We start from the raw sequence: 12519 nt of genomic DNA, 5'->3' as shown, positions 1-12519 counted from the left end.
ATGTGGAAAAGAAAGTGGGCTTTATTAATCTGACCAAGCACTTGAGGACCTATAAATGTGGGCACCTGATTCTAACACGAAGCCTGAGAGCCTTAAATGAGACCTCTTTCTTACTGAATCTCTGCCTATCTGACCTAAATCCTAGACCTCCTGGATTTTAGAAAGAGCCAATCTGACCAGTGTCAGAGGACAAGAGTACACGATTGAGCATGTTTTCCCTCAGTACCTAAGCCACTTTATCAGGGCAAAATCCTGGGCTCATGTACCCTCTGGGAGGAGGAGGAACTGAGGTGACAGCTAGACCTCTTCCCACCGTGACCACCTTACTTATCCATAAAACCAGAGGTAAAAGGAAGTGGGAAAATGCCGCATGTGCATAAGTGTGGGAATAGGCAAGAAGATGGCCTAGATCTGCCCTGAAAAAAAAGGCTCGCTCTGGGGAAGCTGCAGGAGGCCTTAAGGGAGCCGTTGCACAGTGTGGCAAAAGAATAGGTGCAAAGGAATAAACTTTCATTTGATTAATGAGTAAATGAAACTCATTGATGTGAAATTGTTTGTCTCCATGATATATGTATCAGTCAGGAACCAGAACCAGTCTTCTTGCCTTGCTGGCCAGTATTCTTCCTAGAGTATAGCGCACTCATTGTCTCTGCCCAGTGCCCATGGCAAACTCTGGATCTAGACTTGGAGTTCCAGTCCTAGTTGTATCACTGACAAGCTGTGAGATGTTGGGCAAGTTTCTTATTTCCTTTGTGCCCCAGTTTCCTCATATATCAAGTGGGGATAATGGTAGAGTCTACTTCATAGGGCTTTTGTGATAACTGACTGAGAAAACAGGTAAAGTACTTAAAAACAATGCTGGTAAAACATGGTGGGAGCTCATTAGATGTTAGCTATGTAAGTTTTTAAAAAAGAGAACACAGATTTTATTGTATTCAAGACTTTGATTCCATTTGTTATGTAAGTGGCATAGTTGAAAATCTGAAAACTAAAATTTAAATTAATTCTGTATCTAAAATTCATTTATATTGAATAATTTATGTTGATAGGGCAGTCAACTGTCCTGATTGTGTATATATTTTATCCTTTGGAGTATCCTTCATTTGTAGTAAATACTGCTTTGGGAGCAAAGTTCTTCCAGAATGAAATGCACACTACCTGAGGATTGTTCTAAGAGGGTTTCACATTATCTTTAATGGGACAGGTGAAGGTTTCACATTATAAAAGAAGAGTTGAAAGATGTTATTTGGTAGACTACTGAGCAATACTGAAGTAGCGCCTTAGCCTTATGTACTCCGTGCCCAGGTACCTCATGAGTGCCTGCCATTTCACAAGTTAACTACACTTGCCCTGCCATCCCCACTTAATCCACACTCAGGTTTTCATGCATATTGAGTCCACATGCAGAATATTGAGTCTGATGTGCTGTTTGCATGCAGTTTGTGTAGATGTCTACTGATTTTGCCTTTGACAAATTTAAATAAATAAAATCGATGTTTTTGCAGGATTTACTTTACACTGTTGCATTGTGCAGTGAGCTGGTATTGTAACACAATAGCTTTTAAATTGAACTGCTTACAGAGTGATCTGTAAAATCTTTTAGATGTCTTTCTATAACTGTTGTGGTCAGCTAGGAAACATTATTTGTTTTTGCAGGCAAGTTAATGGGGTAAAATGGCAGTGGAAACTGCCTTCTGGTAGAAGGTTTAAAAAGTGCACTTAACCACTTGCTCAGGGCATTTAGAATAAAGAATCAGGCAAAGTCATTTACAATCCAGTTTGTCTTCAAAAATATTGAAAAAAAAGTTCATAATGAAAGTATTACGTGCATACATGTGTGTTATTAGTTTGGCCTTAGTTCCGTGTTCCTGTTTGTTCTGTTTGAAAAGACCGTGGAGGACAAAAAGTGACTAATTTTCTTACTTGCTCTTTTTTCAGTTGCTTCAAATCTTTGAAAATAGTGGCCATGGATTCATAGTATCAGTGGTGTACAAATAAGAGTCTTATAACTTAATTGGGAGAGAAAGGCAGGGCTGAAATTTGAAAATCTTATTCTGATTCCAGCCAAATGCACAAAAACATTGGGTTTGTCAGTTTTCTAAGCTTTTTAATGTCATCATGGAAAGATTGGTATTAGTATATTTATAGTGATATTATTTCCTGTTGTGAAGAAGTTTTCTATGTTTGTGTATGTGTGTGTGTGTGTGTGTGTGTTTTATTTATTTGGTTGTGTCGGGTCTTAGTTGCGGCAGGCGGGCTCCTTAGTTGCGGCTCGCGAGCTTCTTAGTTGCGGCAGGCAGGCTCGTTAGTTGCTGTTTTCTATGTTTTTAAAATAGAAATTTTCTTACTTAGTTCTGGACTCTCTGAATATGATCCTGGCCCCGCCCGCCCCCCCCCCCGCCCCCTAGAGATTTTCATTGTGAGCCTTAGAACTTACTGATTTTTAATTTTTTAAAGAGTTATATTTTAAATGTATGCATTATGAATGTTTAGAGTATTTAAATATTATTATTTTAATCTTGATATATTAATGAATAGGAATATAAACAATCTCTTAGACCTTTTGGGGGTTGTCTTTTTAATTGCAAAGAAGTAAATAAATAAATAAGTGTATAACCAGAGGAAAATTACTTAAAGTGGGGAATAGATGTGATATGTCATAGAATTCTAATTTTTATACTGGTAATTTATAATAAAATATTTAAGAAAAATAAATCTAGCATAACTGAAATCTGAAGTTGCCCATATATTCTTATTTAGACATACCTTTCATTATGGCAGGCAACTTGAATTGCTTTCTCCTGGAGAATTTAATGTACCACTCAATTATTGTTCTTTAGCCCAATTAAAATAATAGATTGGGAGTAAAGTCTTAATGCAGTGTAACCTTCGGAACATTAGAAATAGCCTCTTTCTTTCCAGAAATCAGTATACAGTAAGGATATCAGTTTTATCATACTACGTGAATAGATCTGTAATAGCATTTAGTATTTTACTCAGTACTTATACTTAGTACTTACACTTATTATGTAAGTATACTGATTTCTTCTCTCTTACTCAACTTATTCTAATATTAATTTAAAGATGATACTGTTATCACATTATTTGAAAATGTATACTTGACTTTAAAGTTTTCTGACGACCTCATTCTCCTTCTGGTGAAAGACTTAGCGGTGTCTTAATAATTTTATGTTATTTCTTGAAATGGAAATTTCTTGAAATGAAAACAGTTTTGAAGGAATTCAAGGTGGTATATATTGTGATAAAATTCTAGCTGTGCAAAGGTCCTCATTCTCACTTCCTTAACAGTTGTACTGTGTACAGCTGTGAAACTATAATGCAAACATTAGGACTTTATTTGAGGAATTAGAAAAGGACTTCATAAAGAGTCTTCTCTCTTCTTGTGATGTTACCTCTTAATGATAGCCATTGGCTTTTTCATTTATTATTAAAAGCAAATTTTCTATACTAGGTGAAAATGTTCACAGAAACTAATTTACATACCCCTTCAAATTCCTTTTGAAGGATATTGAAAGGGGGAGGATACAAAAAACAAATAATAATAAAACTAATTTGCATGCTCTAAATAAAATGTTGGTCTTAATGGTGCTGGTGGAAGGTTTCCAATTTGTAACAAAGCATTTATTTTTAAGAAGCAAATTATATGGAAATGTAGTTTATTGAAAATATATATAATGCCAAAATGCAGTATTGGACAGATTTATCTTATTCCCATTTCTATTGTTGATGACCAAATAATAGACCAGCATTCATGATTTTATAAGCAGGCCTTGATGATTTTGTCAGTTTTATTTATTTCCAGTGCTGCAGATATAGATACATAGAAGACAATAACAGTTTTGATTTGGAATCATAGTCTTTAATGGGTCTATTCCTTTTTCTGTATTGTCCATGGATTCTCAAAACGTGGTTTGCAGACTGCCTGTCTCCGGAATCATCTGTAATGCTTCATGAAGCATGGATTCCTGGACCCCATCACAGAACTACTGTCTTAGAACTGTTACCAAAACCCTACAGTTTTAGTCGTAACCCTAGATGATTTTTATAGGCATCGAGGTTTGTGAACCAATGCCCTAGAGCAGAGGTCGGCGGACTTTTTCTGTAAATTGCTAGATAAGTAAATATTTTCAGCCTTACGGTCTTTGTTGCAACTACTCTTCTGCTATTATAGCACAGAAGCAGCAACAATGATAAATAAATGGGCATGGCCAGACAGATTTAGCCTAAGAATTGGTGGATCACTGTTAGAATCAAGATTCTAGACCAGTGGTTTTTCCTTTATGAATCTTTTCTTAAGCATTATCTCTGAAATCAGTTTTAATCAGAATTTCTGGTAACTGAAGAAAATTCATAAATACAGGAGGACTTCCTGGATATACGTTAAATGAATTAATAGATGATAAAACCTTTATAAATTTAAAGCCTTTTCTATGTTAATACTAAGGAGAGTATGATTATATTATTTGTAATATTTGTATATAATCTGCTTCTAATATTAGGTTCCTGTGGCTAGAGCAAGTATTCTTTGGCTAATTGGAGAGAACTGTGAACGAGTTCCTAAAATTGCCCCTGATGTTTTGAGGAAGACGGCTAAAAGCTTCACTGGTGAAGATGATCTGGTAAAACTGCAGATTTTAAATCTTGGAGCAAAACTGTATTTAACCAACTCCAAACAGGTAAGAGACTAATCCTTAGTCTACCTATGTGAAATCTACTTTCCTCTTTGCTCTGATACATTAGTCTGTCCGTTCAACAATTACCAGGTGCCTATTTCTTTTAAGGTTTTACTTTAGATGGTAGTGGTATAAAGAGATGAAATTCTGGTCTAGTAGAGGAGAAAAACATAAAAAAATTAAATAGTATGTGGTAAGTGCTATAATAGAAGTATTGTGATACAGTGGAACTCCAGAGGAGAAAGTTATTGAAAGTCTAAAATAGAAGGAGAGAGGTCAAAGTTTCATAAAGGATAAGACTCCTGACTAAGGGCTTGTAAGGAGTAGTTTACCATACAGAATAAGGAAAGAGGCGAGCAGGGGGTCAGAGTCATGAAACAGCTTGGTGCTTTCAGGAAACTTAAAGCTGAGTTTGGAAAGGTAGGCAAGGGTAAGACTTGGAGTGGCAAGTGCTATGGACTTTGTCCCCCATGTGAAGGGAAAACCGTTCAATATTTTTTAATAGTGGTGTAATTAACCAGATTTGCAGTTTAGAATATTCATTTTTTAAATCAGTTGACTTTGAGGAACTGTTGGTAAGAGGAATAGCCTCTATGTATAAAATACATAGAATCGGGCTTCCCTGGTGGCGCAGTGGTTGGGAGTCCGCCTGCCGATGCAGGGGGCGCGGGTTCGTGTCCCGGTCCGGGAGGATCCTGCGTGCCATGGAGCGGCTGGGCCCGTGAGCCATGGCTGCTGGGCCTGCGCGTCCGGAGCCTGTGCTCCACAGCGGGAGAGGCCATGGCAGTGAGAGGCCGGCGTACTGCAAAAAACAAAACAAAACATAGAATCACTGCCATATATTGGGGTTGGTCAAAAAGTTCATTTGGGTTTTTCCGTAAGATGTTGCAGAAAAACCTGAACAAACTTTTTGGCCAACCCAATATAAAATAGGGTCTTTCTCATTCTTCTTCCTTTGTCTGAATAGCTCTTCTCTACAGGTGGAGGACTTAATCTGGTCAGTGAGACTGGAAAAGGATTCTTGCTCATTTATACCTAGGACTCTTAGTAGACTTTATGCTCTGTGTCCTGTCTCTGTTTCTCCTTAATTTTTCTGACTGGGACTCTTACTTAGCCTCTGTGATTCCCCCCGCCTCTAGTTCCCTCTCTCTGTCTCTGTTCTTGTCCCCCTCCTTCTCTAAAACTCTCTCTAGCTGGGTATCTCTTTGATAGCCTTTACACACGCACGCACTCCATCTACCGCAGTCTAATGTCTTTGTCATTCTCTCCCTCTTCCATCAGTGTTTGTGTCTCCTTTTTTGTATCTGCTGTGTATCTCTCTGTATGTGTCTCCCTCTCATTCTGCCTTCTCTTCCTACCCATAGATCACATTCTTTCTTTAGTAACCTGATATTGGCCATTCACAATTTTCAGGTTGACTCCTCAAATTCATATATTCATTCATATACTTTCAGATTGTCTTCATCCCTAATTGTGATGTGAGTTGTATTATTATAGCTTTTGCTGATTGGTGTACCAAACTTGTGAGCAAATAATTGCAGATATTTTGAGCATATTTCTATGATTTAGATTTTATCTTTATATTTTAAGTCAATCTTTGAAAGGAATCAGTTAATCATTTCCAAGTGCCATGTAGATTAATTCATGCAATGAGTTATTTTTAAAAAACTGAGTAAAAGAGAGGAAACCTATGTTTATTGTTGAGTTGCTTGTTTATTGATAAAAACACTGTTTTAGCCTGACACTCACTGTTATTACTAAATTCATGTAGTACTGTGAATGTCAACATAACACCTAGAATATTATGATTGTTATGGCTCTATCATAACAATGGTTTGGCTACTCTAAGTGAGCTTACAGATTATCATAAAAGAAAAGTAATACAAATTAGTATGTTAATCAAGACTGAAGTAGATATGTCTTACAAAACTAAATGAAGGTTCTTTCCTTGGCTCTCTTCTTTGTAGCTGTAAATAACCAATAATGGAATGCAGTACTGTGTGTTCAGAAATTGTAGAGTGTATTCCATATCTTTTTATTAAGTGAATCTGAAGATAACATAGATTGCACTCAGCTATTTTTTTTTCTTGAATTCGGTTTTGGAACTCAGCTTCTGAAGTGTTGTATTGTGTATTTTAGAATGATACTTCAGGATAACCACATAGACTTGACCACCAGCTGGTGAAAACATAGTTATGTTTAGAAAAAACAACTCATTGTTTTTAAATGATTTAATATAAAAATAGATGGACAAAGGTATCCTGTAGAGTTGTGTTCTGTTCTCCAGTTTCTCATTTCTCAAGAAAAGGAGTTTGAGAGAATTCATAAATGAAAATTAACATCAAAGGATGATTTTTTTATGTACCATCAGCTTGACTGGGTTTTTAAATTGCATGATTCATAATCCCTTGGATGTGAGATGAGACTAAAATGATTGCTTTCACCTAAATGTAAAAAAATTATTTTCTATATGTGTTTATTTTAACCATCTTTAACACTGAACTAAGAAGACCAGGCCACAGAGTTCAGGGACCGGTTTGCCATGAAGTCCCAACATTTATTTGTAGGTCTGTTTTCCCTGTGGCCTAGATCTCTCAGTGAGCATTTTCAGATTTTTTATTGAAATATTTAATTTTAGGGGATGGCTACATTGATTTTTATAAGATTTGGCACATTGTGTTCATTTGTATACCTAAGGAATGATTGAATAATAAGCTTCTTTAATATCGCAAATGTTTTTACCTGGTGTAAAGAAGAATTTGAAACTTAGTTAACAGTTTGCTGTTGGTATGGTTGAGCAGACTCCTACTGGACAACTATAAACTCGGGAAAAATACAAAAAGTAAACAACCTGCCTAAAGTCTCAAAAGAGTAAATAAAAGTGGGAAGATTCTGAAGGGAAATGGACACGTGAAAGAAGAGAGTGGCACAGAGTGAATTTCCCCACTTTTATGGCTCTTGTCCTGAGTTCAGGGTACAGTTGGCACTGTACACAGAAGCTGAAGCCCCAGAAGGAAACCCAGAGTCCTTCTGGTCTGAGGAAGTAGAGGACAGAGTTTAAGAACACTATGGGGAATTCCCTGGCGGTCCAGTGGTTAGGACTCTGCTCTTTCACTACTGAGGGCCCCAGTTCAATCCCTGGACGGGGAACTAAGATCCCACAAGCCGCTTGGTGAGGCCAACAACAAAAAAAGAAAACTACTACCAAAGATATTAAAAAGTTAAGGAAGAATTCTAGAAAGGAGAGAGCCAGTGTGGGGAGCCTCAAAATCTGTGAATAGGGCTTCCCTGGTGGCACAGTGGTTGAGAGTCCTCCTGCCGATGCAGGGGACATGGGTTCGTGCCCTGGTCCGGGAAGATCCCACATGCCACAGAGCGGCTGGGCCCGTGAGCCATGGCCGCTGGGTCTGCGCGTCCGGAGCCTGTGCTCCGCAACGGGAGATGCCACAGCAGTGAGAGGCCCGCGTACCACAAAAAAAAAATCTGTGAATACTTTTGCTCAGGTCTCTGGCTCACACCTGAACCACACATATGCATGGTGGATTCAGAACAGCACAGTTAATAATAAAGGAACTGAACTGGAATTTGAACAGCACTGAAACAGACAAAGTTTGTACTTTGAACCCAACCTAGAGTATAGCAACATCCAGGGTCTCTACAATATAACATTCATAATGTCCAAGATAAATCCAAAATTACTCAATATAAGAACTAGAACAGGGAGTTATTGTTTAACAGGTATAGAATTTCAATTTGTGAAGATATAAACATTTCTGGAGATTAATGGTGGTAATGGTTGTATAACACTGAACTACACACTTAAAAATGGTTGCAGTGGTAAATTTTATGTTTATTTTTACCACAATAATGAAGAAGACCAGGAAAATGTGATCAGTATAAAAACAAACAAACAAAAAAAACAAAAACCAGAAACCGACTTCTAGATGACCCAGATGTGGAAATTTGTAAGCAAAATTTTGAAGCAGCTTTTGTAAATGGTTGATGACATAGAGGAAAATGTATTCACAATAGATGAAAAGATAACTCTCAGCAGAGAAATAAAAACTATAAAAAATAATAAAATGGAAGTTGTAGAATTGAAAAATACAGTACCCAAGAATCAACATTTTGTCTATCTTTAGCATTACATATTCTTTGATATTTTAATTTTTTTCAGTATGGAGATATAAAGCTGTTCATATAGTTTTTTAAAAACTCTGTTGCCTTATGATTAAGACTCTGTAGATGAACTTCTTCTGTAAGCTTCTTTAATTTTCTGACTCTGAGCTCTTTCAGATGGAAGTTTAGAAAGCAGTTTAACTGTATGTGATGCCTGCCATAGAACTATTTAATGTCAATTACTGGGAGGCAGGTGGTGATTCAGAGTACAGGCTCTAATGTTAGACTGTCTGACTTCAAATCATGTTTTGCCACTTACTAGGTACATGATTTTAGACAGATTATACAATACAACCTACCTAATCTAATTTCTAATCTGTAAAGTGGAAGTTATAATCATATAGTCAGTTATTTATAATGCAACATATATGTTCCTAAAAATCATTGTGCTTTACAGAAACACACAATTAACAACCACAGGGATTATTGCAAAAGTGAAACCAGAGGCACAACACTCAAAAAATTCATTGGTGACACATAAAAAGAAAAAAAAAAACAACAGTAAAAACAAGAGAATAGTTTTACACATGTTAAATGGTTAAGAAATACATAAATACTACAATGAATCTAGTTTTTTACTTTTAGAAGGACCAGACTTGTGGAAACGGGTGTTTTAAAGGTTGTACTTATGAGTTATGTCGTGGAAGGAGGGTTAATTTGAATATGGATAGAAAGTTGTACTGCCAAATGTGACTAAATGTAGCCCATAATACATGTGGTGATCTGAGATAGACGTTTGAGGTGGATATGTTTCTTTATTCCTGCACAGCCCAGTTCAGCTGGGTGCAGCTTTCTGCCTTTACCTGTTTTTTCTTACTGATGTAATCATGCCAAAGCGAACACAAAATTTACATTGTGCCCAAATTGGCCCTGCTGTGTCAACTGAATTAGAACAAATCCTGCTTTTTCATAAACCTAGTTTACGTTGTTAACCAACTGCTAGATTTTTCTTAGAGAATATGATTATTTACAGTCAGAGAACTAGTCTGGTTATTGAGAATCTCTATGCTCATTTTAAAAAAGCACTCTATTTGGGTTTATCAGCCTGAGAAAAGGGTGCTGAAATTCCTCTTTTGTTGTTTTGAAGGAAAAAATTGTATAATATGAATATCAAGAGTAAAAGCACCGGTAGAATACTCTCACAAGTAAGAGTAATTTCACTGTTATATGGGGGGAAAAGTTGAACTACACTGAAACCAGTTGAAGTTGCTAAAACTCTTCAGCTCTTAAGACATGGTATAAAAATTTAGCATGACTTCCTTGAAATAGTCTACTGAGGTCTGAGACAGAAAGCTGTGATTTGATTAAACTGATTAATAGCAATTAAAAATTAATGAGTAAAGGGTACATCTGTTTCCAAACTTGCTCTAATAGTGTATCATCTTTTAAATGTAGTGATAAGTAACATAAGTAAATGTTTTACTTAGCTTATGTTTTGTTTTGTTCTTTTTTAAATTTTTTAATTTTTTTTCGGTGGTACGCGGGCCTCTCAATGTTGTGGCCTTTCCCGTCGCAGAGCCCAGGCTCCGGACGCAGAGGCTCCGGACGCGCAGGCTCAGCGGCCATGGCTCACGAGCCCAGCCGCTCCGCAGCATGTGGGATCTTCCCGGACCGGGGCACGAACCCGTGTCCCCTGCATCGGCAGGCGAACTCTCAACCACTGCACCACAAGGGAAGCCCTATGTTTTTATTTTTAAATATAAAATATTGCAAACCTATAGAAAAGTACAAAATAGCATAAATACACATACAGGCATACCTCACTTTATAGTGCTTTACAAATACTGTGTTTTTTACAGATTGAAGGTTTGCGGCTACCCTGTGTCGAGCAAGTCTGCTGGCACCATTTTTCCAACAGCATTTGCTCACTTCCTGTTTCTCTGTCACATTTTGGTAATTCTTGCAATATTTTCAAACTTCTTTATTACTATATTCTGATCTGTGATCAGTGGTCTTTGATTCTACTACTAAGATTCACTGAAGGCTCAGATGATAGTTAGCGTTTTTTAGCAATAAAGGATTCTTTTTGTTGTTGTTGTTTATTTTTTTATGTTAGTGAGTTTTTAAAAATTGGAGTATAGTTGATTTACAATTTTGTGTTAGTCTCTGATGTACAGCAAAGTGATTCAGATATTTATTATACATATATATTTATTTTCAGATTATTTTCCATTATAGGTTATTACAAGATGTTGAATGTAGTTCTGTGTGCTATATACAGTAGGACCTTGTTGTTTATCTATTTTATATAGTTTGTATCTACTAATCCTAATCTCCTAATTTATCCCCCCCACTCCCCACCCTTTCCTCCTCCTTTGGTAACCATAAGTTTGTTTTCTAAGTCTGTGAGTCTGTTTCTATTTTGTAAATAAGTTCATTTGTACTATTTTTTAGATTCCACCTATGAGTGATGTCATATGATATTTGTCTTTCTCTGTCCAGTTTATTTCACTTAGTATAATAATCTCTAGGTCTATCCATGTTGCTGCAAAAGGCATTATTTCATTCTTTTTTATGGCTGTGTAATGTTCCATTGTATATATACACTACATCTTCTTTATCCATTCATCTGTCGATGGACACTCAGGTTGCTTTCATGTCTTGGCTATTGTAAATAGTGCTACAGTGAACACTTGGGTGCATATATCTTTTCGAATTATGGTTTTCTCTGGATATATGCCCAGAAGTGGGATTGCTGGATCATATGGTAACTCTATTTTTAGTTTTTTAAGGAACCTCCATACTGTTCTCCATAGTGGCTACACCAATTTACATTCCTACCAACAGTGTAGGAGAGTTCCTTTTTCTTCCTCTCCAGCATTTGTACATTGTTTTTTTAGACATACTGCTGTTGCACACTTAAGAGACTACAGTATAGTAAACATAGCTTTTATATGTACTGGGAAACCAACATGTTTGTGTCACTCACTTTATTGAGGTGACCTGGAACCAGACCCATAATATCTCCAAGGTATCCTATATATGTACCACTAAGATTAAGTCAGTGTGTTTTCCATAATTTTTTTTAAAGGGATGTAACAGGTAGAGCTAAGATCTCAAGTTCTTGTTCACACCTTTCTTCCCCATTGGTAACCACTGTCATATTATTGGTGTGTTTTTTTTTTTTTTTTTTCTTTTTGCGGTATGCGGGCCTCTCACTGTTGTGGCCTCTCCCGTTGCGGAGCACAGGCTCCGGACGCGCAGGCCCAGCGGCCATGGCTCACGGGCCCAGCCGCTCCGCGGCATATGGGATCCTCCCAGACCGGGGCACGAACCCGTGTCCCCTGCATCGGCAGGCGGACTCTCAACCACTGCGCCACCAGGGAAGCCCATGGTGTGTTTTAATCATACATGTTTTGTATTGTTGTTACATAAGTATGTATCCATAAACAATGTATTTTTTGTTTTGTGTGTTTTCAAATTTTGCATAAGTAGTATTCTATTTTATGTATACTTGCACAGTTAAACTATTTTTACTTAATGTGTTTTTAAAATATTGAGGTATGTAGCTATAGTTCATTTATTTTAATTACTGTCTCATTTTCTTTGAGACAGTTACTTTTTTTTTTTTCTGCTGTTCAAGAAGAAAGTGCTTCATGGAGTATCCTTAGTACTTACATTTTCTTTGTATCGCTTTTCAGGTTCA

General features: G+C 36.8%; 1 protein-coding gene across 2 annotated transcripts in view; it reads left to right on the top strand.

Moving 5' to 3' along the window:
• The window catches only part of AP3B1 (adaptor related protein complex 3 subunit beta 1), a 267388-nt gene that overhangs the window by 140703 nt on the left and 114166 nt on the right, over window positions 1–12519 (top strand). For both annotated transcript variants that reach the window (XM_081231538.1, XM_081231537.1), the window contains one exon: window positions 4521–4697. In XM_081231538.1, coding sequence (XP_081087664.1) covers window positions 4521–4697 — 177 coding nt within the window. The remainder of the gene's footprint in view (window positions 1–4520; window positions 4698–12519) is intronic.

The sequence above is a fragment of the Mesoplodon bidens genome, assembly GCF_964165515.1.
Source record: "Mesoplodon bidens genome assembly, chromosome: 4".
In the NCBI taxonomy this organism is placed as follows: Eukaryota; Metazoa; Chordata; class Mammalia; order Artiodactyla; family Ziphiidae; genus Mesoplodon; species Mesoplodon bidens.
This window is presented reverse-complemented; position numbering and strand designations above follow the sequence as displayed.